General features: G+C 35.8%; 1 protein-coding gene across 6 annotated transcripts in view; it reads left to right on the plus strand.

Moving 5' to 3' along the window:
- JMJD1C (jumonji domain containing 1C) overlaps nt 1-27,904 on the plus strand; it is a 325,593-nt gene that overhangs the window by 275,841 nt on the left and 21,848 nt on the right. For 4 of the 6 annotated variants that reach the window (XM_081824178.1, XM_031029861.2, XM_081824176.1 and 1 more), the window contains 10 exons: nt 2,734-2,839; nt 5,460-5,584; nt 6,578-6,721; nt 6,822-7,014; nt 7,136-8,826; nt 12,850-13,022; nt 13,505-15,714; nt 20,083-20,284; nt 22,738-22,952; nt 23,889-24,041. In XM_081824178.1, coding sequence (XP_081680304.1) covers nt 2,833-2,839; nt 5,460-5,584; nt 6,578-6,721; nt 6,822-7,014; nt 7,136-8,826; nt 12,850-13,022; nt 13,505-15,714; nt 20,083-20,284; nt 22,738-22,952; nt 23,889-24,041 — 5,113 coding nt within the window. In that variant the 5' untranslated portion in view covers nt 2,734-2,832. Of the gene's footprint in view, nt 1-2,079; nt 2,157-2,733; nt 2,840-5,459; nt 5,585-6,577; nt 6,726-6,821; nt 7,015-7,135; nt 8,827-12,849; nt 13,023-13,504; nt 15,715-20,082; nt 20,285-22,737; nt 22,953-23,888; nt 24,042-27,904 lie in introns of those variants that run through there. The other 2 variants (XM_081824177.1, XM_081824180.1) reach the window with 2 other exon arrangements.

The following is a 27,904-nucleotide window of genomic DNA, read 5'->3' on the forward strand; positions in this document are numbered from 1 at the left end:
TTTTTTTTAAAGATTTTATTTATTTATTTGACAGAGAAAGACACAGCGAGAGAGGGAACACAAACGGGGAGTGGGAGAGGGAGAAGCAGACTCCCTGCCGAGCAGGGAGCCCGATGCGGGACTCGATCCCGGGACTCCAGGATCATGACCTGAGCCGAAGGCAGTCGCTCAACCAACTGAGCCACCCAGGCGCCCTCAGTTATTTTTTTAAAGTCTTACTAGGAAAACGTATTCATTAAGATGGAAAGAGGCAGATATTGGTAACTGCTTTATAGATGAGGAAATTGATATGTAGAAACTTGAACTTCTATAAGGTCATTTCAGTAAATATATTCAAGTTACCAGTTTTGTTTTTAAGATTTTATTTATTAGAGAGAGAGCAGGAGGGGCAGAGAGAGAAAGAGGAACAGACTTCACCCTGAGCAGGGAGCCCGACTCAGGGCTGGATCCCAGGACCCTGGGATCATGACCTGAGCTGAAGGCAGTCGGAGGAGCCTACAACTCCTGATCTCAGAGTTGTGAGTTCAAGCCCCATGTTGGGTGTAGAGAGTGCTTAGAAATAAAATTTTAAAAAAGAAAAAAGAAAGAAAATGAATGGGTCATCGTTGAGGAGGTATTTGTATGTTTAATGATCTTGGTTATATAGTCCATTATCTTAACTTTTTAAGTGAATAATATATAAATAAACGTTGAACAAATTTTTTATCCCAGTAGGGTTTGTTTATTTTTTTTTACATAAACTACACCAACATGGGGCTTGAACTCATGACCCCAAGATCAAGCGTCACATGCTCTACCAACTGAGCAGCCAGGCACCCCTAATTCTAATACTTTTAAACTGTAATATTTCAATACAAGAGATTGGTTTTATAGAGCATACTTGTACCTATCTACAAAGTATTGTCAGTGCTGCTTTAACAGCCTTCCACCCTAGAGTATAAAAGCTTGAGAGCAATAGACCATAGTAAACTTAGTATATAAGTTAGCACTGACACCCACATGATTTTGTGGTTTTCTAGACAAGTGCCCATCTTTTTGCCAGTTAAATGTCTAGGATAAGAGAAGAGTGGTTGTAATAAAGGTGAGTGTTTAGAGAAGACTCACAACTACAGAAACAAAACCAGAGTGCAAATGTTTGAAGGACTATAGGGTAGGAAAGTGATTGTTTGACTTCAGGTAGTTAAGCTTGGATCTGTGTGTGGAAGTTAAAGAAAGATTTTGAAAGAACTTGATAGCTGTCAGAGCTATCTGGAAATTGTAATGGTTTTCCTTGGGAAATAGAATGTTTCCTGTGTTTTGTCTGTCATAGACACACCTGGTTTGTATTATTTAGAGTCTGAACTTTCCATTGTATTTTCTATTCCTAAGATGAAGAGGTTAACTAAGTGTGCAGTGCATTCATTATTAAAGGAGTGTGGAGAAAAGAGATTCTAGAAAGTTTCTTTACCAAAAAGAACGTCATGGACATTTTCCCCCCAGATGACAGATTTTACCTACTTTTGTATGTTACTTTCCCACTGCAGTATTTCCTTCTGCAAAGTATACAACATTTCTGTATATTTTCCAAAGAATATAGTTGATAACTTTGAAGTCCTTTATTTCTTCCTCTTGGTGTTCACTAGGTATAAATGAAGTATCAGAGTATTTACCACACTATTATTGTAAAAATTCGTAGTAGTCCCTTACAGTAGTGATGAGATGAGAGGGAAAAGCTTTATTTAGATAAACTAAAATTTAGAGTAGAAGAGTGAAGTATGACCTACATGATTAGGGGTCCTTCTTTGTACTCTTCAGCCACTTTCTGACATTTCCAAATTGCCACATTATTTTAATTCACCAGATAGAATTCCCTTCATTTAGCTCCCTTCTGTTCACTGGTTTCCATGATCTGCCAGTCCACTTTTATAAGGGCCGCCAATTGACAGTGCTGCTTTGTTGTTCTTCCCAGCTCTACTCTAGGGCTCCTGCCGCTGATCTCAAATGCAGGAGCAGCAGAGGTGCTTTGAGAGAGAGAGAACAGAATGTCAAAGAGTCCAGCGGGGGACCAACAGATTGTGGGAAACCATGTGACTGTGTGATTCACATCTCCAAGGAGAGAGAACCGGTTGTTTCTGTGTCTAGATCTACCCTGTTATGAGGATAATACCATCAATAATGTAATTTTAATTGCCTGGATGCTTTGACACTGGCTTGAAAAAATAAAACTTAGCAGTGAAGTTACTGGTCAGATGAGTTTGAGTAGAATTGAATTCTATGACATTTAAATCAAGATAGTGGATAATGACTTCTGTAGTTTAAAACTCAAACATTTTAGGCATTATGGGAAGAGAGGGAATTCATCTATGTGTATATGTATTGTCACTAAAATATTCAACTCAATTCTTTTGCTACCAACCTTAGATGACCTGATGCTATTTGGTTTGTATTGCTTCTCATCGTGAAACCCTTAAAAATGTGACTTATCTAAGGCCACACTTAAAGTTAGAAAACACATTAGTAAATTTCAGATTTTGTCTTTAGGACATTGTTGTCAAGGATCAGCTCTTACCATGGGTTAATTTCTTATGCTCTGATTATATAATTGCTACTGGACTATAACTTATGAATTTGTGTTTTTGCATACATTTAGATGAAGGAATTTTCTTCAGTCCTTAGAAAATATAGGAGGGAAAGTTTGTAACATTAATGTTAGGACAGCATAACATGAACCTTTCTTTTAATCTGTAATTCTAGGACGACATAGACAGCCTAAACCCAGTTCTCAGGGACAACCCGCAACTTCAGGAAGAAGTGAAAGTCTGGGTAAAGGAACAAAAGGTTCAGGAGATTTTTATGCAAGGTAACTATTTTGAAGTTATGCATTAAGGTTTTTTTTGGAACTGGGCAGTGTTTGATGTTTGGTTTTGGTTGTTCAGTTACATGCAATGTTAATAGAAGACCCAGTTCAATATTTTGAGTTCCTAGTCCAGGGAAAATAATAGCAAAATCATAATTTCAGTATAAGTCAATAACTTCACCAGTTTATTAACTAATTTGAGCTAAATGACTGGCATGAAATTATAACCACACACAGGTGTTTTGTTGATAGGAAAATTTCCATATTACAGAATACAGTTAGGTGTGTCCTTCCTGGAGAAGGAAACATTGTTTGCAGTAGAGGATTGCCCAAAGCCACAATTGATTTCCTTTGAAGAATGCTGTTAATATCTGATAAAAGTGGCCTATTTCAGTTCAGCAGTGACCATAATACTAGTTTTAGTTTTGTTTCCCTTTTTTAGTAAGTTATAAATTTGTCTATAACATGTGACTTTCAAACCAGTAAGGTTTTTTCTAGTGATTTCTTTTTCTGCCAGTAGAATCATATATTGTAAGCTTTTTGTGAAATTGAATTGAAACTAGGAACCAGTATGATGTGAAGTATTGAGGTTTTGTTGAATGCTTTTAAAAAGGAATTTTGTTGTAAAATACCCATATTCATCCCAGTCCTCAACTTTCATGTCATTTAATTTCAGCATTAATAATCTCTAAGCTGTGGCTCTTTTGCTCTTTTGTTATGGGTATTTATAGCAGCAGATCATCTAATTAAATTCTTCTTAGGCTAAACATTCTTTAAAATTTAATATAGAGAATATGAAAAATACACAGAAATAGAATATTTCAGTGAACTTCCATGTGTCTGTCTTCCAGCCCCAATAACTATGATCCTGCCCCATCCACACTACTGTTTACTTCCATCAAATTTCAGACATCACCAAATTCTATTTTTAAACAAAGCCACCATTATCATTATTATGACCTCAAAATTAATAGTTCTTTAATATGAAATACTGGATACTCAGATTCAAATTTCCATTTGTTTCATAAATGCCTTAAATGATTTCTAACAGGATTGACTGATTTTTATTATTATAATTCATTTATTTTAAATCAGGGCATCTAAAAAATGTCCACAATTTAATTGGCTGATATGTCCCATCTCTTTTTTTCCTCCTTCCCTTGCAATTTTTTGAAGATACCAGGCTAATATATATATATATATATATATATATTTAGCAACTTTTGTTTCCTTATCATATTCTTAGAGGTGAAAAATTGAGGTAGTATAGTCCCTGGCCATCCTAAACAGAATTATTATGTGAGGCTGACTCCAAATTGTGTTTTGTGGTAGGAATAAGACAGTTAAGAATTGAAAACCATGCTAGTGGAAATTGAAAATTGGTCATGTTTGGAGTTAACTCTATAAGCTTTTGCTATATTACATTTTTAGAGTCTTATTCTTCCATAGTTAGAAAAGACTAGAGTTTGTATAATTGGTTATCATGGCTCTGAATATATTTAATTTATAGGTCAAATGGAATATTTTCTATACATTTGCTAATTGACTTTTATTTTAGGCTGATACTGGCAGAGATTTTTTTTTTTTTTTGAAACTGGCAAATATTAAACCATTAATTGGTATGTTAAATGGCTTATAACTGTCAAAGAAAGCATCAGCCTAGGAATCAGAAAAATAAATTCATTCCTAGCTCTTTCACTTAAAATTTTATTTAACCTATCAACCTCACTTTCTTATTTTTATAAAAGGGAAAATAATATGAATTGAAGAAGATTAAATAAGCACTACCACATTTTGAAAGCACTTTGTAAATTGTTCATGTATAATACTATCATCAAGGTGTACCAGTTTCCACCCTGCTCCTCACAGTTCTTGTTAAACTTTCAAATATTTGATACCATTTTTAGTACCTGAAGTGAAGAAATTTTTATCTCCCATTATTCTCTTCTGTGGAGTGACTTTTGTTTTGATAGGCATATTTAAATATATGCAGGTACATATCTTTTATTATTTAATCCTTCCCTTTAAAAAGTGAGTTTAATCCAAAAGTACAAGATGCTATTTCTTTATATAAAAAGCATTTTAGTGACGTATTTATAATTCACTTAACAGTCTCTATATGTTGTAAGACTTTGGCAGCTTTTTCTAGCTCTTACAGAAGAATTAAAATTTATAGTTATTATGGTAGAATTTTGGCAACTTAGAAAACTCAGATATTGAGTTCCAAATTACCTTTCCATTTCAGCCAAGTAGTAGTCCTCTGTGTACCCCAAACCCTTTAAGTAGCTTTGTAACCTTATGACTTTCTAGACCACTCTTAACTTTACATTTTGTGCTTAACTCATGATCCTAGAAACATTTTTTCTGACTTAAAGTACTTTATTTCGATTGAGTTAGGAAATACATGTGTAGTAGAGTGTGTTCAATGATAACTTCACAATGATCTGGCTCTAAAGTATGTATATATCACTTCTAATACATTTTTTTGAAAACTGATACTTGAATAGGATATTACTCATATATCACAAAGCTCATGTTTCTCCTAAAAGGTAGTCCTTCAATGAAAATGTCTCCATTTAAGATACCCCTATTTCTTGTGTGTGTGTGTATGTGTTTTTTTAAGGTCCTTATTCATTAAATGGATACAGAGTGAGAGTATATAGACAAGACTCTGCCACCCAGTGGTTTACTGGCATAATTACTCATCATGATCTCTTCACTCGCACCATGATCGTTATGAATGATCAGGTAAATAGTCCAACTAATATTTTTGGAGAGATATTAATAATTCAGATATTCCATGCCTTCCAAATAATGGTTCAACAGGTTGACACTAAATAATTTTCATCTCTAGGTATTTTTTGTAGTCATACACTCCTAATAAGTTTAAATGTATCTGATGCTAATTAGAGGTCACTTTAGGTCATAGGGAGATTAATGATAACAAATTTCAACAATGATTAAATCAGTCCCTGGAATATAAGCATCAAACTCTAGTTGATCAGCCTTTTTTTTAATCCTTAGGTCACCTAAAATTTTCTTTCTTAAAATCTCATTTTTCTGTCTCCGGTAATAAAAATATTTCCCAAATGATTGCTTTTCACTAATGAAAACTAATGCACACCACGATAGGTCTTATCAAATCAAGTTTCATAGTTGGTATGCTCCTTTAAGTTTTGTGGTGAGTATTAAGGACACAAATTTTATATGAAGTTTTAAAGAACAGTCTGAATGTCTGTTATTTAAATCTTTCAAAGCTGTGGTTTATTTACCAAAAAAAAAAAAAATTACACCTTCCAAATTGAGTGGATTTTGGAGGGTGTATGAATGAATGCCCCGTTAGAAACAATCCAAATGCTTTGGGTTAGAATTTTAGCCAAAATGCTGAATAAATTATATTGTTTAGTTGTATTTAGTTTTTTTCCTAAAACGATGACAAACTTTCACTTCTCAGTGAAACTTAGAATTGCCTTTCGTTTTTGAAGGAGTTGCTTCTTTAATCTGTCTTTTTAAAATTATTATTTGTGTCCATTTACTTAGTTTTTGTCATTTTCTTCTTCTTAAACTCTACTTTCTTAGTTTTATTTTATAGCTGGTTTTTGGAAATTACTTCTTTTTAAAATACATTTTATGAATTGGTATTATACTCCTGATTAATTCTTATCCTTACTTTTATACCTAATGTTATATTGACTAACTGATTGGATTTAATTTTTGTTCTTGTTTTGTGTCATGGATTAGGTACTAGAACCACAGAATGTCGATCCTTCTATGGTTCAAATGACCTTTCTAGATGATGTTGTTCACTCTTTGTTAAAAGGTGAAAATATTGGCATTACATCACGGCGAAGGTCTCGTGCCAGTCAAAATAGCAACGCTGTCCACGTATGTATGTTGTTAGTGATATATTATTATAAAATATTTTTCCTCAGATTACTTAGGATCAGGTAGTAAATAATCATTGTTAAACTGGTTATTTTTTTAGGGTCATTATACACGTGCCCAAGCAAATAGTCCCAGACCAGCAATGAACTCCCAAGCTGCTGTACCAAAACAGAATACACACCAGCAACAGCAACAAAGAAATATTCGTCCAAGTAAGAGGAAGGGCTCAGATAGCAGTATACCAGATGAAGAGAAGATGAAGGAGGAAAAGTATGATTATATAGCACGAGGAGGTAGTACTCATTTTTCTTTTTAAGGGAATGGGAATAAATAAAACAAAAATACTTACAAGATGTACTTATTTAATATTTTAATTATGAAAAATAAAACTGTTCCTTTTTTAAAATTTTACAGAAAATCCTAAAGGGAAAAACAAACAGTTGATGAATAAAAGAAGGAAACCTGAGGAGGATGAAAAGAAACTAAATATGAAAAGACTACGAACCGACAATGTTTCAGACTTTTCTGAGAGCAGTGACTCAGAAAATTCAAATAAGAGAATGATAAATAATTCCTCAGAGCAGAAGCCAGAGAATGAGTGGAAAAATAAAAACACTTCAAAGATTAATGGAGAAGAAGGAAAATCCCAGAATAATGAGAAGGTAGGAGAAGAGACACTAATACTAGATAGCCAGCCTCCCTGGGATCAAATACAGGAAGATAAAAAACATGAAGAAGCAGAGAAGCAGAAGTCTGTTGACTCTCAGCTTCAAGAAAAAATGATTATTCATTCATCAGAGCAGGCCACACTTTCTGATCATAATCCTAATAATGATTTACTTCTTAAGGAATGCAGTATGGAAAAAACACATACAGTGGAATTATTACCAAAGGAGAAGTTTGTATCCAGACCACCCACACCAAAATGTGTTATTGATATTACAAATGACACTAGTTCAGAAAAGGTGGCTCCGGAAAACTCAAGTACCTTTGGCCTTCAGACACTTCAGAAAATGGATCCTAATGTTAGTGATTCAAAACATCCTATTGCAAATGCAAAATACTTGGAAACAGCAAAACAAGATTCTGATCAGAGCTGGGTCAGTGATGTAGTTAAAGTAGATTTAACCCAATCAAATGTTAGAAGTGCTTCCTCAGGAAACGATCACCTGAATATGGAAAAAGAGAAAAATCAGTATGTCTCTTACATGTCTTCTCTAAATGCAGTTTCTGTCACGGAAGATAAGCTGCATAAGCGAAGCCCACCCCCAGAGACAGTAAAATCTAAACTTAATACTTCAGTCGATGCTCACAAGACAAAATCGAATCCCTCACCTGAAGTTATTAAACCCAAAATTACCCATTCTCCTGATTCTATAAAGTCTAAGGCCACTTATGTGAACAACCAAGCTGCTGGTGAGAGAAGACTAACAAATAAGATCGAACATGAGTTATCAAGATGCAGTTTTCATTCAGTTCCTACTCGAGGCAGTACATTGGAAGCTACAAAGAGCCCGCTTATTATTGATAAAAATGAGCATTTCACAGTTTACAGAGATCCTGCACTTGTTGGGTCAGAAACAGGAGCTAATCACATTTCACCTTTCTTAAACCAGCATCCCTTTCCTCTTCATTCTTCATCCCATAGAACCTGTTTAAATCCAGGTACCCATCACCCAGCCTTAACTCCTGCACCCCACTTACTTGCTGGATCATCCAGTCAAACTCCATTACCTACCATTAACACACACCCTCTGACTAGTGGTCCACACCATTCTGTTCATCACCCTCATTTACTTCCTGCCGTGTTACCTGGAGTGCCTACTGCCTCCCTACTTGGTGGCCACCCACGACTAGAGACTGCTCATGCCAGCAGCTTGAGCCACTTAGCGTTAGCACACCAGCAACAGCAACAGTTGTTACAGCACCAGTCACCTCATCTTCTCGGACAAGCCCATCCTTCTGCTTCATATAATCAGCTTGGACTTTATCCAATTATTTGGCAATATCCTAATGGAACACATGCATACTCAGGACTTGGTCTACCTTCTTCAAAGTGGGTTCACCCAGAAAATGCAGTTAATGCTGAATCTTCATTAAGGAGGGTAAGTTACACTATTGGTTTGCCACATATCAATATATACTTATTAATCACATTTTATTATAATAAAATGTGTTAGAATTTTTCAAACACTTATTTTTCCAATTACGGTGAAACTTTTGATACTTTGTAACTTTGGAACCATGGAAGCTAAAATCTCAGAAAAGCCTATTTATTTTAAAAAGCCAATTTAAAGAAGTAAAACTTCTTAGATTGCTTTTGACATATCTGTTATGAAGAATGTCTTCATAACTAATTATGGTACCTATCTGTAATTATTTTGCTCAGCTAAATTCCTAGAAGTGAAATTTGTAGATTAAAATTTATATAAATTTGTAAGGCTTCTGATATATATCATCATCTTACTGTTTTTTTAAAGTGGGTGGGAAGAGGGGGAGAGAGAATCTTAAGTAGGCTCCATGCGCAGCACAGAGCCCAGTGCAGGGCTTGATCTCACAACCCCAAGATCATGACCTGAGCCGAAATAGAGTTGGACACTTTGAGCCACCCAGGCTCCCCATCATCAAATTATTTTTAAGACAGATTGTTATATTCACCAGTTAGATATATTGATGGTCTGTTACAAGCTATGATTCTCTGAGGCCCTTGTTCTTGTAAGGGTGCCTAGGTTGGAGACTTCTGGTATTTGGGAGTAAAGTTAGGGCTGAGATCCTGCCAACATCAAATATGAGGAATGTTGTGGAAGGTGGTGGTATAGAGAGCTCTTACTCCTTCATGAGCTAATGTGGTTTCTCTAGCCAAATTTATTTTCATACTAAGAAATGATTGTTGAGGAGTGCCTGGGTGGCTCAGTCAGGTAAGCATCTGCCTTCGGCTCAGGTCGTGATCCCATGGTGCTGGGATGGAGCTCCACATTGGGCTCCCTGCCCAGTGGCGAGTCTGTTTCTCCCTCTCCCTCTGCCTCTGTCCCCAACTCGTGCTCACTCTTCCTCTCTCTTTCTCAAGTAAATAAATAAAATCTTTAAAAAAAAAAAAATGCCTGGGTGGCTCAGTTGGTTAAGCATCTGCCTTCTGCTCGGGTCATGATCCTAGGGTCCTGGGATCGAGTTCCACATCAGGCTCTTTGCTCAGTGCAGAGCCTTCTTCTCCCTCTGCCCCTCTCCCTGCTTGTAGTCATTCTCTCTCTCTCACACACAAATAAATAAAATCTTAAAAAAATAAAGAAAAGAAAAGAAATGATTATTGAGGGCATTACCACCCCCATTATCAAAAATAGTGAGAATCGGTGCCATAAACTCTAGGACACAACTCAGTTGTTGGTGCAGCCCAGATTGCTCTTCAAGTATCCCCCCAGAATCTTTTTTTAAACACTATTTATTTATTTTTATTGTGGTAAAAAGCAACTAACATTAAATTTACCATCCTAATCATTTTTAAGTGTGCAGTTTAGTAGTGTTAAGTATATTCACATTGTTGTGCAACAAATCTCTAGAACATTTTCATCTTGCAAAACTGAAATTTTATACCCATTAAACACTAATTCCCTTTCCTCTTTCCCCCATTTCTTGGCCAACCACCTTTCTACTTTGTTTCTGTGATAGATAATTCATTTGATGGAATCGTACAGTATTTGTCCTCTTGTGGCTTCTTTCATGTAGCATAATAGCTTTGATGTTCATTATATGCATGTACCACATTTTCTTTATACATTTGTCAGTGGACTTTGGGTTACTTTCACCCCTGGACTATTATGGATAGTGCTCCAGTGAACTTGTGTATTTTTGACCTCCTCCTCATTTGGGCAAGATGTACAGTAAATATGTTGGGGGTGACAATTTGGAAGGTAATGCTAGTGAGCTTCTCACTTCAGAGATAATACTGCTTATGTAGAGCCTTGGTAATAGATGCAAGGGTGGTGTTCCTCATGCCAAAAGTTTGTCAGAGGAATTGTTATATTCTGGGTAGCAGCGATGACAATAGATTATAGTAATGAGTCCTTCCTTGATTCCCAAGTTGTGATTGTTGCCCTTGGTGGAAAGGGGCATCAGATGGTTAGTGGTGCAAGATAGAGTTCTAACAGTCCATTCTTGATGGTGCTATTGAACTTGTGGTAGGTGGAATCTTACTGGAACATTATGTAGTTGATGTCAATGAAGAGTCACTAATTACTACAATATCCTCCTTGCCATTATTGAAAGCAGGTCTGGTGACCCTAGTGCCTAATACGCCCACATTTTTACTCTGACCCTTCACTCTCGTGTCATGAATGTTAGGTGCAACTGATACTGGACAAAGACAGGCTAGAAGAATACATGAGCTGGCAAATAGTTTTGAGTCTTCTTCCATAATTTCCCAACCCTGAAAAACCAATCTAAGTAACTGTTAGAACTGGCTTGGGTAGGATTTTCTCTCAGTATATGTCATTCTAGCCTCCATGTATATAAGGGCATAAAATGTTTTATTAACTGGTCATAAACTTACTAAACTAAAAACAAGCATGTGAAATTTTCATTTGTTATGTAAAATTATAAAGGAGTATATTTAACATTTTGAGCAAAAATGAAGATCTCTTAACCCTAATATTGTAGGAAGTAAAGAAAAAATTAGGAAATACTTTTTAACGATATCTTATAGTCAAAAATTTATCATTACCGTAATTGATTGCAACTTAATACTTCTGGATCATGTAGAACTGAGGCCTTTTAAACATATTTGAGTGGCGCTTGGGTGGCTCAGTCGTTAAGCGTCTGCATTTGGCTCAGGTCATGATCCCAGGGTCCTGGGATCGAGCTCCGCATCGGGCTCCCTGCTCCACGGGAGGCCTGCTTCTCTCCCACTCCCCCTGCTTGTGTTCCCTCTCTTGCTGTGTCTCTCTCTGTCAAATAAATAAATAAATAAAAGTCTTTAAAAAAAAAATATTTGAATGATCCTTATGCATGTGTATATATATATTTTTTCTCTAATGTGAGATTTATGCTTTATAATATATATTTTTAATCTAAGCAGTTTTACGGCAGCATGTTTTTGGTGTGATATATTGCTTTTGCATTATCACTTTGAGATGTAAAATTTACTCTCTTTGTTAAAACCAAAGGGGATTATATTTTCTCAATATTGCCTCAATGTATAACTCCACAAAGTATGTTCTGAAAAAATGTCAGTGTGTCATAGTATGGAAACCATCCTTAAGCATGTAATTAGAGAGTTTTAAATATCAACATTGAGATCAATGTCACCAAATATTCAGAATGAGAAAGGCAGCATATGGATATAGAAAAAATTAATTTCATTGCACTTCCACACCTCCTAAGTTTAATGGTCCAACAGTGTTTTATAGCTTATAGTGAAACACGAAGTACAAGTGGGCTTTGAAAATATAATCTTCTGTCTATTCTAAGTAAATTGTTACATTGGAAGAAGTTGTTTATTTTTGACAACAAAAATTGGCAAATGAATTTGATATCTCTGTTTCTGGTTGCATGTACTTTAAGAATAACAAATTCTGGTTTTTGTATTAGCAATATACTTTTGGTATTAGAATGACTGGAAATCTGATGAACTAGGCTTTCTGGGGCATCTGGGTGGCTCAGATGGTTAAGCGTCTGCGTTCAGCTCGGGTCATGATCCCAGGGTCCTGGGATCGAGTCCCACATCGGGCTCCTGGCTCAGCAGGGAGCCTTCTTCTCCTTCTCCCTCTGCCTCTCTCCCTGCCCATGCTCTCTCTCTCTCTATCTCTGTGTTTCAAATGAATAAATAAAACCTTTAAAAAAAAAACAACTAGGCTTTCTGTACACTTATAAGTTAAAGGCAGTGTTTCAAGATCTACAGTCAGTAAAATAAACAACAAATTTTTGGAAATTACTATTTTGATGCTGATTGATTTTCTCCATCATATGGAAAAATCCATATAATTATGTTATTTATTTGTCTGAGTACTTTTCATAAGATGCATTTAGAAGAAGTCACGTGCTTCGTAAATATGCATTATAGTCCTGCTATGATATTGTGTTTAGCTTTTTCTAGTAACTGAAGTCTGATATATATATATATATATTTTGTTAAATAGAATTCTCCCAGTCCTTGGTTACATCAACCCACCCCTGTGACCTCAGCAGATGGTATTGGATTACTTAGTCACATTCCTGTCAGACCTTCCAGTGCAGAGCCTCATCGGTCTCTTAAAATTACAGCACATTCCAGTCCACCATTGACAAAAAGTTTAATAGATCACCATAAAGAGTAAGTTCACTAATGCTTAAAACTTAAAAATACCTTGTCTTTTATAGTTTTTCTTAAGTCACTTTCTAAACAGGTAATTTTAAGTTAATAAACATCTTAAAAGTAGGCTTTGAATAAGTACTGTTCTTTCCATTTTGATATATCTTCTGATTTACTCAGGAGTATTAAAGTAAATGCAAAGTGGGCGCCTGGGTGGCTCAGTCGGTTAAGCAGCTGCCTTCGGCTTGGGTCATGATTCCAGGGTCCTGGGATCAAGTCCCGCATCAGGCTCCCTGCTTGGCGGGGAGTCTGCTTCTCCCTCTGCCTCTGCCATTCCAACCCCCCTACTTGTGCTCTCTCACTCTCAAATAAATAAAAGATTTTATAAAAAAATAAAGTAAATGCAAAGTTGTGTTTTACTTTCATAATATTGCATAGATGCTATCTTCATATCATGCAAGAAAAAGTTGTTACAGAAACCTTTATGTTTATTTTCTTTACAGAGAATTGGAGAGGAAAGCTTTTATTGAACCATTACGTTCTGTTGCATCTACATCAGCAAAGAATGACCTGGATCTAAACAGGTCACAGACTGGAAAAGATGGTCTATTGCATAGACATTTTGTGGATCCTGTACTGAATCAATTACAGAGACAACCCCAGGAGACTGGAGAGAGATTACACAAATATAAGGAGGAACACCGTCGAATCCTTCAAGAAAGTATTGATGTAGCTCCCTTCACAACTAAAATCAAGGGGCTCGAGGGTGAGAGGGATAATTATTCCAGAGTACCGTTGTCATCTTCTAGCCCTAAAAGCCATGTCATCATCAAACAAGACAAAGATGTAGAATGCTCAGTATCAGATCTTTATAAAATGAAGCACTCAGTGCCTCAGAGTTTGCCTCAAAGTAACTATTTCACTACATTGTCTAATAGTGTGGTCAACGAACCACCAAGGTCATATCCATCCAAAGAGGTTTCAAATATTTACACTGAAAAACAGAGTAATTCTGTTGCAGCAGCAGCTAATCCTCAGACTCTGACTTCATTTATATCATCTCTTTCAAAGCCTCCACCTTTAATTAAACACCAACCAGAAAGTGAAGGTTTAGCCGGCAAGACACCAGAACATCTTCCCCATCAAATTGCTTCTCACTCAGTAACAACTTTCAGAAATGATTGTAGGAGTCCTACCCATTTGACAGTTTCTTCTACAAATGCACTCCGGAGCATGCCTGCTTTACATAGGGCACCAGTATTTCATCCACCAATCCACCACAGCCTGGAAAGAAAGGAAAGCAACTATAGTAGTCTTTCCCCTCCAACTTTAACCCCGGTCATGCCTGTAAATGCTGGTGGGAAAGTTCAAGAATCACAAAAGCCTCCAACTCTAATTCCAGAGCCAAAAGACTCTCAGGCAAATTTTAAGAATTCTTCTGAACAAAGTTTGTCAGAAATGTGGAAATCTAATAATAACCTCAGCAAAGAGAAAGCTGAATGGCATGTGGAGAAAAGCAGTGGAAAGTCACAGGCTGCTATGGCATCTGTCATTGTACGTCCACCATCTAGTACAAAACCTGAGAGCGTGCCAGCAATGCAGTTAGCTTCCAAAGATCGAGTTAGTGAAAGATCTTCAACTGGGGCAAGTCAAACAGATTGCCTCAAACCAGCAGAAGCTGGAGAGACTGGAAGAATCGTTCTGCCAAGTGTGAATTCAGACAGTGCTCACATAAAATCTGAAAAAAATGTCCAGGCTGTCTCCCAGGGCAGTGTTCCCAGTTCGGTCATGTCTGCTGCAAATACAATGTGTAATACCAAAACGGATGTATTCACATCTGCTGCCACTACCACTAGTGTTTCCAGCTGGGGTGGTTCAGAAATAATTTACTCTTTATCAAATACCATTTTGGCCTCTAAATCCTTAGAATGTACCTCTTCAAAAAGCGTCAGTCATTCCGTGGCTCATATACAAGAATGCAGGGTCAGCACCACAGCTCCAGTTACACCAGCCAGTAGTCAGACAGGAAGTGCTGTTCAGCCCAGCTCTGGGTTCTCAGGCACAACTGATTTTATCCATTTAAAAAAGCACAAGGCAGCATTGGCTGCAGCTCAATATAAAAGTAGTAATGTCAGTGAGACTGAGCCTAATGCTGTGAAAAATCAGACATCTTCAACCTCCCCTCTCTTGGATAGCACTGTAGTCTGTAGTACAATAAACAAAGCAAACTCTGTAGGAAATGGGCAAGCATCCCAGACAACTCAACCTAACTACCATACTAAGCTGAAAAAGGCCTGGCTTACTAGACACTCAGAGGAAGATAAAAATACTAATAAAATGGAAAATTCAGGGAATTCTGTATCAGAAATTATTAAGCCATGTTCTGTCAATTTAATAGCCTCTACATCTAATGATATACAAAATAGTGTGGATAGTAAGATCATAGTTGATAAATACGTAAAAGATGATAAAGTCAGTAGGAGAAAAGCCAAAAGAGCTTATGAATCTGGCTCTGAAAGTGGAGACTCAGATGAAAGTGAAAGCAAGTCAGAGCAAAGGACTAAGAGGCAACCTAAGCCAACTTACAAAAAGAAGCAAAATGATTTGCAGAAGAGAAAAGGTGAAATAGAAGATGATTTAAAACCCAATGGGGTTCTCAGCAGGAGTGCCAAAGAAAAAAGTAAATTGAAATTGCAGAGCAACAGTAATAGTGGTAAGTTAATTACTTTTTTTTTTATCTCACGTAAAATGGGCTGTACGTGAAATAATGGTGTCTTTCTCAAAAGATTAGTGAGCTAACAGGCATCTTTTGACTTTGTTTGCATGCCCTACTTTATTGTATGTGCTCGTTGACCTCATTTCTGCATTTCCCATGTACCCGTAAAAGGAAATGAGAGAAGACCTATCTCTCCATATTTAATAGACTTGCAGATATATGTTTTACTTAGCATTCATATGGACAAAAAGCCAATGTGTTACTTAGTAGTTACTCAAAATTTTGACCATTTCTAAGAACTGTTAAAATGCAGTTAAAGCTATCATACCAAAAGAGGATTCCTAATAATTAGGTATTTGCCTTTACCACGATGTAGTTGTAAAAGAAATCCTATTCACGTGTACTTCCTTTAAGTCACTTTTTTAGAAGAAAATTGCTTCCGTTAGTATGGATGTGGCCTATTTCTCATAGTCACATTTTTAGAAGAAAATTGCTTCAATTAGTGTGTTTGTGGCCTGTTTCTCACCCTTCTCTCATCTGGTAACAAAATTAAAGGCTTATTGAGATTACCTTCTATTTAACTAATATTGCTACTCACTCGGGAAGTTCTTAACAATGGGTAAAAGTTAAATAAAAGCAAGGGATTATGGTTTTGTATGCTCATTTCTATATTCAAGAAGAATTTTCATAAGTAAAAGTTTCAAAACTGATAATATTTACATTTCATTTGTGGCCTCAGCAGGGCAAAATAAGTGATACTTGCCAGTAGTATTCACTATAAAGGGTTTCTATGTTTTTACTCTAGAAGTAGTTTTTCTCAGTTTGCTTATTTCTTTTTAGGTATGTTGCACAATGCAGAAAGCACTTAATAGTTTCACTATACCTGTGTATTCATCCACATACAATATATGAAATATTGACAATGTGGACATTCAAGAAGTACTTTCACAAGCATTTGGATGCTTGAAGGTTCTTATTTGGGCCTTTTCACTGAATGAGGTTTTTTCACATGCCTGTGTGGAAACCAGAGGCAAAGTGAAGGAGAGAAAAACAGGAGGATGGAATCATAGAAAAGGACAGTCAGAAAGTGAAAGACCGAAGGAAAACAAGCTCAACTAGAGACAGGCTGACAGACTGAAATGCAAATATAGTCAGAAGAAAGAGAGGGAGATTGACATCGGAGGATACTGGATACACGCCATTTATTTGAGTATTGGATTGTGTACAGTATTGTTTTTTTCTTTCTTGTGTGTTCTACTTCCCCAGTGAATTCTTAAGAGCCTTAGTGTGGTCAGTAATTGTTTTCTTTTCTGTTTCACATAACATTTCCTTTGGTGTTGGGTATACAAATACTTGAGTTAAATTTACAGAAAATGGAGATAGGAATCTTCCAGCTTTTAACACTTAGAAAGCTCTTGTGAAGTTAAATTTATAAAATTAACTTTTAATGAAGTACATATTCTATTTCATTTTGAGACCAAATGTACATGTTCCCAAGTAAGAGTTTGAAGACAAAGACTGAAATCAGTACTTTCCCTCCAAGTTGTGACGCCTAGTTAAATCTCTTCCCCCGCCCCCCCTTAGTAGCTAACAGTTAACCTCAGAGAGGGTATTCTAAGCCCCATCTAATCCCAAGTCCAAAATAATAATAAGTGACTGTTAATTGTCATCTGTTAATTATGGCCAGAGTTGTCTAGGCTTTGTTCTGGCTATCTAGAAAAGTTCTCTAAGTTGGGAGTCTATGAATCTAGCTTCCAAACTGAGTGGATTATCTATCTCGTGGATTAAATATGACCTTTATTTTTTTAATGCTCATTGGGGTTGTCCTTGCTCATAGTCAAAAAGAGTAAGTTAAGTTTATACTTAGAGAATATAATGTGATTACATACACTGTAATACATGTGTTAATTATATACATATAATGCTATAAAGAAACTTGTGTTTCTTAGTACATTCTAAAGCCAGGTACAGTAGATTTTATCTGCTGTTTTGGAATGTCTTCATATCTGTTGTCTTTTCATAACGATAATTAAAAGTTGGCTGTTTTTCTGTGACTAAATTCTTACATAATTTTGTTTTATAAACTGAAATTGCCTATCAAACTTCTAAGTCCTGTGATAAACAAAAACAGTGGTTTTACTATAATCAGTTAATTTCTATATCTCAAAAAATATTTTTATAGGTGATGGCATATCAGAGATTAAAGGTTAGCATGTATTTGTTTCCTGTTTTCTTCCTCCCTAGTTTTCTGTTGGCTAGAGCAGCTGTTTGGGGATTTGCTAATAAATTGAGAACTAAGGTTGAAAATATTCTGATGGTAAGAGAAATACTAGGTATTTTTTGTTGACTAAATACCTTATTCTCAAAGTTTAGATTTTAGATGTTGCCAATAAATTAGATATATAGAATTGAAAGATAAAGTTATTTTATTATACAAATACTATTATAGTAATATTAATAAAAGGAGTTAGTTACCGTCATGTGTGGCCTAATTTAGAAGCAAAAATTATAATACCAAAAACTGTCTATATGACCTGGGCCAAGTCTTTGTAATTTATGCATTCATTTAAATTTAAAAAACAGCTCTAAGTGTCTGTTTTGTGACACAGAATTGAGATTTGCTTTGAAATGTCTGGTTCTTTATTCTAATACTGTTTAAATGGTTCACAGTGGTATGGTTATCCATACTCTTTGAACTGTTCCATTACCTGGAATGTAAAAGCATATTGGTTAATAGTTGTTTTCTAGTCAAAATAGATTGAATTTAGTTTATTCTAAGTGTAATAAATAAAAAAGTAAATAAATGATTGGAAGCAAGTGTGCCAAGTAAAAATATATGAGCGGTGTACCATTTTTGTTGTTCATTCTGACTTCTAAAAGCTCTGAATTTTTTATACTTCTGTAGGGGAAATCTGTCTTATATGCAATGGAGGAGAATTAAAACCCTTTATACAAGGCTTCTGGAAACATTTTATTCCAGAAGTGGTTTGTGTGCACTTAATCTGTCTTTCTTTAGTGGATTAAGCCAAATGGCTTGCCCTAAGTTAGAAATAGAAGAGGGGGAAACATGTCATTGTAAAGAACCAGGCAGCAATCCTAAAAGGTCTTAATAACTGGAAGCAGATTTTAAATGGGCCATTCTGGAGCTTAAACACAATACTTCCTATGTTAAGATACGTTATCTTGCTGTCATTGTACTACTTACACTATCAGCAGGTAAGTGATAGTGGGAGCTCTTAGAGGTTTGCTACATGTTTCTTCAAGAAATATATAGTCTCAGGAGAATAGTTGTACTGCCTCTTCTCCATCACGCCTGAGTGATTGAAAACACAGGGTAGGAAATATCTTTTAACATGATAGAAATAGCAAATTATGTAAATCTCATACCTGACATACAGATACATTGTAAGTATACTTTTAAGAGTTTGATATTTGCTTGACCCAACATAGGTTGTTTTTAAATAAACATGCTTTTAATTTTTTAATCTGCACTGTAGATGAGTGATTACTTGAGCCAGTGTTATTACAACAACTAAGTTCAAGTTAATAAACATGATGGAGCAATGATGTAGAGTATAAGTAAATAATTTCTTTTCTTCAAATGTTAGTCATTTGAGGGTTTTTTTTCCTTCAGACTTCTCTGATGCTTTTCTTTCTACCGTCAAAAAGTCAAGTTAATACTGGCTTATTTTCTTCAAACCCTTTTATTTTCTAAAAGGTACTGTTCCATACAGTAAATTAAACCAAATGGAGGGCATCATCCTGAGGGAAAGATACTAAGAGAAATAGCTTACCCCTCTTCTCTCAAATGTTGGTATTATAAAATTACCACTTAGTTTGTCTTAATGAGACACACTTACCTTGGAGAATCAGATTAAATATTTCAAAACAATACCAGTATGTTTGAATTAACCTGTAGTTTCTAAAAGTATTAACTTTTGGTATTCAGTTCTTCGGGTGAATCTTGAAAGAACTTTCTCCTACATATACCAAATTCCTGTGTAGAAGGGCTATATTTTTAGCTATAGATTCACATAGAAAATGAATGATTCCTGTGTTTGCTATTATTACAAATATGAATATTTAATATATAAAGATTTCAGTCAGCTGGAAGATTTACTCAGCTCTGCGTTTCCAGTATACTGACATAAGAGTTCATTTGATTAATAGAAAGTGAGTAAATAGAAATGCTGCTGTGGATTTTTTGTTATTAATGAGGACCTAGAACTATAATGTCTTTGCTTCTTTTTTACAGTCTTAATATATTGTGACAATTGTGTACTTGTCTTGAATTTTATCTCAAGGAGTGTATGTACTTTTTTAAAAAGTTGTAATCTTGCTAATACTTTCCTACTGGTTTTACAGCTGGCATCCCTCGTTCAGTATTAAAAGATTGGCGTAAAGTCAAGAAGCTGAAGCAAACGGGGGAATCCTTTTTACAGGATGACTCCTGCTGTGAGATAGGGCCTAATTTGCAAAAGTGCCGGGAATGTAGACTTATTCGGAGTAAAAAAGGAGAAGAACCAACTCATTCACCAGTGTTTTGTAGGTTTTACTACTTTAGACGGTAAGTGAAAATACAGAATTGGGGAAAAGTATGTTTATTGGATATTGGAAATTATACTACCATTCTGAGGGTCCCTTACAGAGGTGGAAATGAGTCCTTTGAGCTTCCCTATTTCTGAAACATTATAAAAGAGTATTAAACTTTTTTTGTGGTAAATTTAATAATAGCTAACTATGGGACTAAATTCATAATTCATATTGTTACTTGTGTTAATATGGCCTTTCTCTTCTGAGAGATTTACTCATCCTTAATGAGAAATGTTACTATTTTTTCTAGAAAATAATAGGAAACAGCAATTTGTTTGATTTAAGAATTTTTTAAAGTTTATGTACTTTGACCAAAACAGTGTTGGATTTATATCTGTATATTAGCTAGAAATCACAAATAGTCTATAAATATAGGTAAACAATCTAGGCATTAAACTAAAGTCATTGCATTACAATGGACTACCCATACTTTTGTTAAACACGTAGCTATGAAAATATGAGTTATGAGAAAAAGGATGTCAGTACCATGTCATGTCACATTTCACAGGTTTTGTAGTAAGTATAAAAACAACTTGTAGTTGTTATTATCCTACATACTACTGTAATATTAACATTACTAAATAATTCTTCAATACTAAAATCATATATAGACTTTTAAGAGTTCAACAAAAAGAATAGCTGGCTGACCCGGCCAGTAGAGACTAATAGTTAATGTCTCAGGTTGTAGAATCATTCATTCCTGAGTTTTAGCTCTTTCTCTTGGTTCCTGTATGACTTTATTACAGCTAAGCCTGTTTCATATGCATACTAATGATAGTGGTACCTACTGCAGAGAGATTTCATGATTAAATGAGATAAAGTACACAAAGTCCTTACTTTAGTACCAAGCACATATGAATGATTTTATTAATGTTAGCTTGTTATTTTCCTAATCATCACCATCATCTTCCTAAGAGATTAGGAGACACTTTGCTCTGGTAAATATACCTATGCTCGTGGCCTAGTAGAGACCCCAAGAAATGTATTGGTAGGAACAGAACAGGTTCTGTTTCTTATTTTTACTTCAGGGGCTTTTTAACCAATAATCCCCAAAGGACAGACAACTTTAAAGAATAGATGTAAAAGGTTGTACACATGGAATTGCAGAAAAGATGAACAAGAAATCAAAAGGAAAGTTGGTTGGAGTGCCTGGGTGGCCCAGTCATTGGTTTCTTGATTTCAGCTCAGATCATGATCTCGGGTCATGAGATGGAGCCCTGTGTCAGCTCTCTGCTGGACATGGAGTCTGCTTAAGATTCTCTCTCTCCTTCTCCCTCGCCCCTCCCCCCTCCCTTTCTCAAGAAAAAAGGGGGGGAAAGCAGGTTTGAAGGAAAGACGTTCAGATAGAGATAATAGCACAAAGCTGAAGTAAGATGATGGACTATAACAAAGGGAGAAATCTGGTTTAAAAAAAGAAGAAAAGGTTTAGGTAATAAAAGTATGAGAAAAGGGGGTGGTAAAAGGAAATGTTCTTGGTTTCCATCGGAAAAATAGAGAATGAATTGTAATGAACTGCCGATATCCCCTGATTGAGAGTAAAAAGGGTAAGTACTATGATAACTGAAAAATAACCGCCAACAAAGAAAAGAATGGCAATTTTGCCTTCCATTTACCCTAAAATTTTCTGAATTGAGTAGTTACATGAATTGGATGTCAGAAGCTGAGAGGAACTAAGCACACATAATTGGGTTCCTAATAAACTTTTGAGAATTTCATCCTTGTTCCTCTAAGTCATAAATAGTCATTTTAATTAATGAAAACAATGTATCTGTACTTGGCATTTTTTTTAATCCTCCCAGTGAAAGTCTTGAGGTGATTTAGGGCAGTTTCTTTCCATTTATATATGTATGTATGTATTTATTTAGAGGGAAAGGGGGTACAGAGGAAGAAGCATAGGGAGAAAGAATCTTAAGCAGACTCCTCGCCCAGCAAGAACCCAACGTGGGGTTTGATCTCAGGACCCTGAGATCATGACGTGAGCCGAAATCAAAAGTCGGACGCTAAACCAACTGAGCCACCCAGGCACCTCAATTTAGGGCATTTTCCACTTAAGAGGTTCTTGATTTAGGTTATGTGTAAAATAACAGCATTACTCTAGGCAGCATTTGGCCAGCATTTTAACTCTTGTCCTCATCAAACACTTGGATTATAGTTTTCATTTGATTGAAAAAATCTTATTTCTTGAAATAACCTAAAATTGATGCTGCTTATCATTGCCATTTGTGTAACACTATGGGAGTCATTTAAATTTGTTAAATTTAATTAATAATTAAAGTATGTGTGTATATGAAGGACTAACCTATTTTCTTATTTTTTAACATATTTATGTGTTCATAATATAAAAATGTAAATTAATTATAAATTTACAACTTTATAAAACTGGACTTCTGTCTAGGTATCTAATCCTTTTATGTTTTAATATTTCAGATTGTCATTTAGTAAAAATGGAGTGGTTAGAATAGATGGATTTTCTTCTCCTGACCAATATGATGATGAAGCTATGAGCTTATGGACACATGAAAATTATGATGATGATGAACTAGATGTAGAAACTTCAAAATACATCTTGGATATCATAGGTGATAAGTTCTGTCAGTTAGTAACATCGGAAAAAACAGCTTTGTCCTGGGTGAAAAAGGATGGTAAGGAAGTTAAATATACAAATGTACACATTTCATTTTAAGAATTTCTCTTTCAAGTATACTTAATGGGATTAAGTCCCTGAATTTTACCTGGTCTCATTGATATTTAATTTTGATGACACTTTTTTATGTACAGATGCACCTATACGTACTTAAGGTAACATATTTTCCAACTGAGGTTGTAATGAATGGATTATCAGGTCATGAACTCACAATAACATTATGCAGTTTCTACCATTATGACATATAGTTAGCATCATAGGGATAGTTCAGAAATGAAATGGGGAAATTTCAGCCTTTGCCTGAGAAAGACATAGTCCATACCAATTATTTAAGTTTTTAATCTGGTGTGGTTCATCACAGTCTTTAGAGTTAGATGGATTTGTATTTTTGAATCTCAGATTTACTACTTGCTTTTAACTGTATGACTGTAAAGTGGAATAACTATCTCATAGCTTTGTTTAGAAAGTAATTATATTTACATATGTAAAGCACCTAACATTAAGTACTCTAAATGTTAGTATGTTAGCTTCTTTTCCTCCCTTTCTCTTAAATCAGTGGTTTGTCCCTCAAGGGATGTGTAACAATGGCTGGAGACAATTTTGGTTGTATAACTGCAATGCTGGGGGGAGGTGATAGAGTACTAGCATCTAATGGGTGGAGGTCACAGATCCTAAATATTCTACATTGCACAGAATAGTCCCTCACAACAGAGAATTATTCAGTCAAAAATCTTAAAAGTGCTAAGGTTGAAAAACTCCATTAGATGTAAATCTTCTGAAGAGAATTACTAATTCAAGAAATCGGTTGATCTTTAGTTAATACATCCTTTGAAGTTCTTGGTTTGCCTTTAAATTTTTGTTTTTGTGTATTTTAGCAAAAATTGTGTGGAAAAGAGCATGTTTGCCTTTAAATTTTTATTTTTCTGTATTTCAGCCAAAATTGCCTGGAAAAGAGCAGTGAGAGGAGTGCGGGAAATGTGTGATGCATGTGAAGCAACATTGTTTAACATTCATTGGGTCTGCCAAAAATGTGGATTTGTGGTCTGCTTAGATTGTTACAAGGCAAAGGAAAGGAAGAGTTCTAGAGGTTGGTTTATAACTCTATATAAATTGAAATTTATATAATGTTCATTTTCTTTAGGGTCATTCATCTGGAAAATGATATGTGTGTGAGGGTTTTTTATTTTTCCCCTGCTTTCCTTTATTTTGAATATATTACATTAAAGAAGTTTTGTGAAGTTTATTAATGGCCAGATTTTCTAGAATAAAAACTGCATCTACATCCTTTTATCCTCATTAGAAAGATCCACCCTCTCATTTCAAGCAGGTAGTTGTGTTGTTTTTAAGATTTATTTATTTATTTTAGAAAGAATGAGCGCGGTGGGGTAGGGCAGAGGGAGAAGCCTCAAGTAGACTCCTTGCTGAGCATGGAGCCTGACATGGGGCTCCATCCCATGATCCTGAGACGAAATCAAGCGTCAGACATTTAACTGACTGAGCCACCCAGGCACCCCTTAAGCAGGTAGTTCTTTAATGTAGCCCAGTTTAGGATAGGCTTTGCTACTTTCAGATTCCAGTTTTAGGAGCCTGAAGTCCATTCTAGAACCTGTTAATTACATGGTCATGCACATGAGTCATTTAAATTTCATTAAAACCGTGTGAAGTGATTTTTCTCAATAATTGGTCCATAAAGTTCTTTTTTTTTTCCTTCAAATTTTTATTTAAATGCTAGTTAGTTAACATAGTTAACTGTATAACCAATATTGGTTTCCAGAGTAGAATTCAGTGGTTCATCACTTACATAAAACACCCCGTGATCATCATAACAAGGGCCCTCCTTAATATCCATTACCCATCTAGCCCATCCCCTACCCTCCTTCCTCCATCAACCCTCAGTTTGTTCTCTGTCCTTAAGACCATAAAGTTCAAATCAAAACGTTCAAGAGTATGCTTCCATCAGTGTCATTTATTCCCTAGTTCTTTGAGAAAAAAGTCTTTATTACATATGAAAGTAGTCTCTGAAGCTGTTATTTCTAATTTCTAGATAAAAATGGCACAAAAACAGGTGTTCTGCATGTTAGTACAGTTGGAGATAATATAAAATGTAAAAAGGAAGTAACTAAATTCACCTTTTCTCATGCTAAAAGTGTTTTTAGAAAAAGTTTATCCAAGGCAAATTTGGAAGTAGCTTCCTAATACTGGTAACCTGAAATTTTTCAGTAATTTGTTTGGGATAAAGTCATCATGAAATGAGAGGATTCAAATTGTGGAAGTATTAGAAGTAAAATCATGTTTAGTGATAGAAACTGTTTAATGTCTAAAAATGATGCATGTCATTTTCATATCCAGGTAACTCTTTTTCAGAATTGTATATCAGATAGATAAATTATGAGTTAGCCATCAGTATCTTTTCCACTGGTAAGGTTACGAAAGCCTTTCTAACTCTTTTTTTTTTTTTTTTTTAATGTTTTATTTATTCATGAGAGTCAGAGAGAGAGAGAGAAGCAGAGGCAGAGGGAGAAGCAGGCTTCCCGCTGAGCAGGGAGCCCGATGCGGGACTCGATCCCAGGACCCTGGGACCATGACCTGAGCCGAAGGCAGACGCTTAACCATCTGAGCCACCCAGGCGCCCCTCTAACTCTTTTTCTTAGACACTGAGCACTTAACCAAAAAGACCCCTGTAGTGGGACATATTTCCAAACATCATGGCTGTGTGTTTCTGAAATATGCAAAAGATAGAAAATATGAGTAAAATGTGAAACTGTAGTAAGGAATGCATTCTAGGGGCTCCTGGGTGGTGCAGTCAGTTAAGTATCCGAATCCGACTTGGTTTCGGCTCAGGTTATGATCTCATGGGTTGTGAGATCCAGCCCCACTTGGCCTCTGCAGTCTGCAGAATCGGCTTGGAACTTTCTCTCCCTCTGTCGCTCCAGTGTACATGCATGCATGCATGCTTCCCGCCACCACACACACCGTAAAATAAATACATAAATATTTTTTTAAAGAAAGGGATGCATTTTAGGCATTTACTATCTTCAAAATTATAAAAATATATTTGGATATTTTCTGTTAATAGGATTGGCTGCACTGTTCATCACATGCATTTTATATTCCTTTTTCCTGGCTCCATATTACTTTTGTTTTCCCTTTGCCTAATTAAAAAATTAATTTATCACATTTTGCTATATTGTATGCATATATATAAGTATGTAGCACTTTTTGAATAAGATAAGGTATGTATAATAAACCTAAATAGTTATGTTGCTATTGATATTCATAGTATTATTAATTTTTAAAAGCATAGTCTGTCAGTCACTGTATCTTTTTTTTAGTATAACCTATATGCCTTAAGTTGTATTCTGTATCTATATATCTATTTCACTGTTAAATATTGTAATAAAATCATTTATAGGTTGTTGCTTTATATAGTGGCAATTAGCATAAGTGTAAAATATAAGCAGTTAGAAAACATTTACAGGTTACTGTGTAGGCTCTGGAGGGGAAAGTTGGTTTTTTTGTTTTGTTTTGTTTTTTAAAGATTTTATTTGAGAGAGCGAGAGAGCACAAGCAGGGGGAGGGGCAGTGGGAGAGGGAGAAGCAGACTCCTGGTTGAGCAGGGAGCCACATACAGGACTGGATCCCAGGACTCTGGGATCATGACCTGAGCCGAAGGCCAACTCTTAACCGACTGAGCCACCCAGGCACCCCTAGTTGGAAAGCTTTTAAAGAAAACCAGTTTTAGACACTTTAGACTGGATTTGAATTTTATTTAGTCTGCAGCTTTTCATGAAATAATAGTTGTAGATTTTTTATGCTGAATAAAATGAGCTTTCTGATATTTATTGCATCTATTAACAGCTACAACATAAGTAGCTATCTGTGTCATCAAATTTATAGAAAAAGATATCCTTGAGATCAAGATAATATTTTTCCTGTGTATTATTTGCCTTATGCTATGCCTTAATATGTTTACAACTCCAGGTATGGAGCCTTGTTTGAAGGCACTAATAACAAATATTTTGTATAAAATAGCAGCTTTTTGACATCCCATGGCAGTTCCTCTACATGTCTTTAAAGCATAAAAGGAAAAGAGCAGTAGCCTCAAATTTGTGTCAGTTTCTGATGTACTAAGATCAGGCGACAGCCCTGTTGGGCACAGAAAATAGTGAAGAGATAATAGGGGATGAGCGACAGAGAAGCTAAAATCAAATAAGGAAGATAGAGGTAACAAATACATTAATGACAATAAATAATGGTAATTTTAGAAAAGGCTAAATAACATATCAATTTTGTACCTTGTTTTTATAAAGTTATCAGAATGATGGAACTGTCTTATTTTTAAAAAACCGAACATTTGGGGCACCTGGGTGGCTCAGTTGGTTGGGCGACTGCCTTCGGCTCAGGTCATGATCCTGGAGTCCCAGGATCGAGTCCCGCATCGGGCTCCCTGCTCGGCAGGGAGTCTGCTTCTCCCTCTGACCCTCCTCCCTCTCATGCTCTCTGTCTCTCATTCTCTCTCTCTCAAATAAATAAATAAAATCTTTAAAAAAAAAAAAAACAAAAAACAAAAAACAAAACCGAACATTTGAAGCCTACCATTGACATTTTATATAATTGTGAAGCTTTTGGGACACCTGGGTGGCTCAGTTGATTAAGCATCTGCCTTCAGCTCAGGTCATGGTCTCAGGGTCTTAGGATTGAACCCCGCATCAGGCTCTCTGCTCGGGGGCGGGGGGGCTGTTGCTTCTCCCTCTGCCTGCTGCTCCCCCTGCTTGTGCTTTCTCTGTCTGTCAAATAAATAAGATTTTATGTATTTATTTGACAGAGAGAGACACACATCGAGAGAGGGAACACGAGCAGGGGGAGGGGGAGGGGGAAAAGCAGGCTCCAGAGCCCTATGCGGGGCTCGATCCCAGGACCCTGGGATCATGACCTGAGCCGAAGGCAGTT

The sequence above is a fragment of the Leptonychotes weddellii genome, chromosome 6, assembly GCF_054177405.1.
Source record: "Leptonychotes weddellii isolate Sample4059 chromosome 6, ASM5417740v2, whole genome shotgun sequence".
In the NCBI taxonomy this organism is placed as follows: domain Eukaryota; kingdom Metazoa; phylum Chordata; class Mammalia; order Carnivora; family Phocidae; genus Leptonychotes; species Leptonychotes weddellii.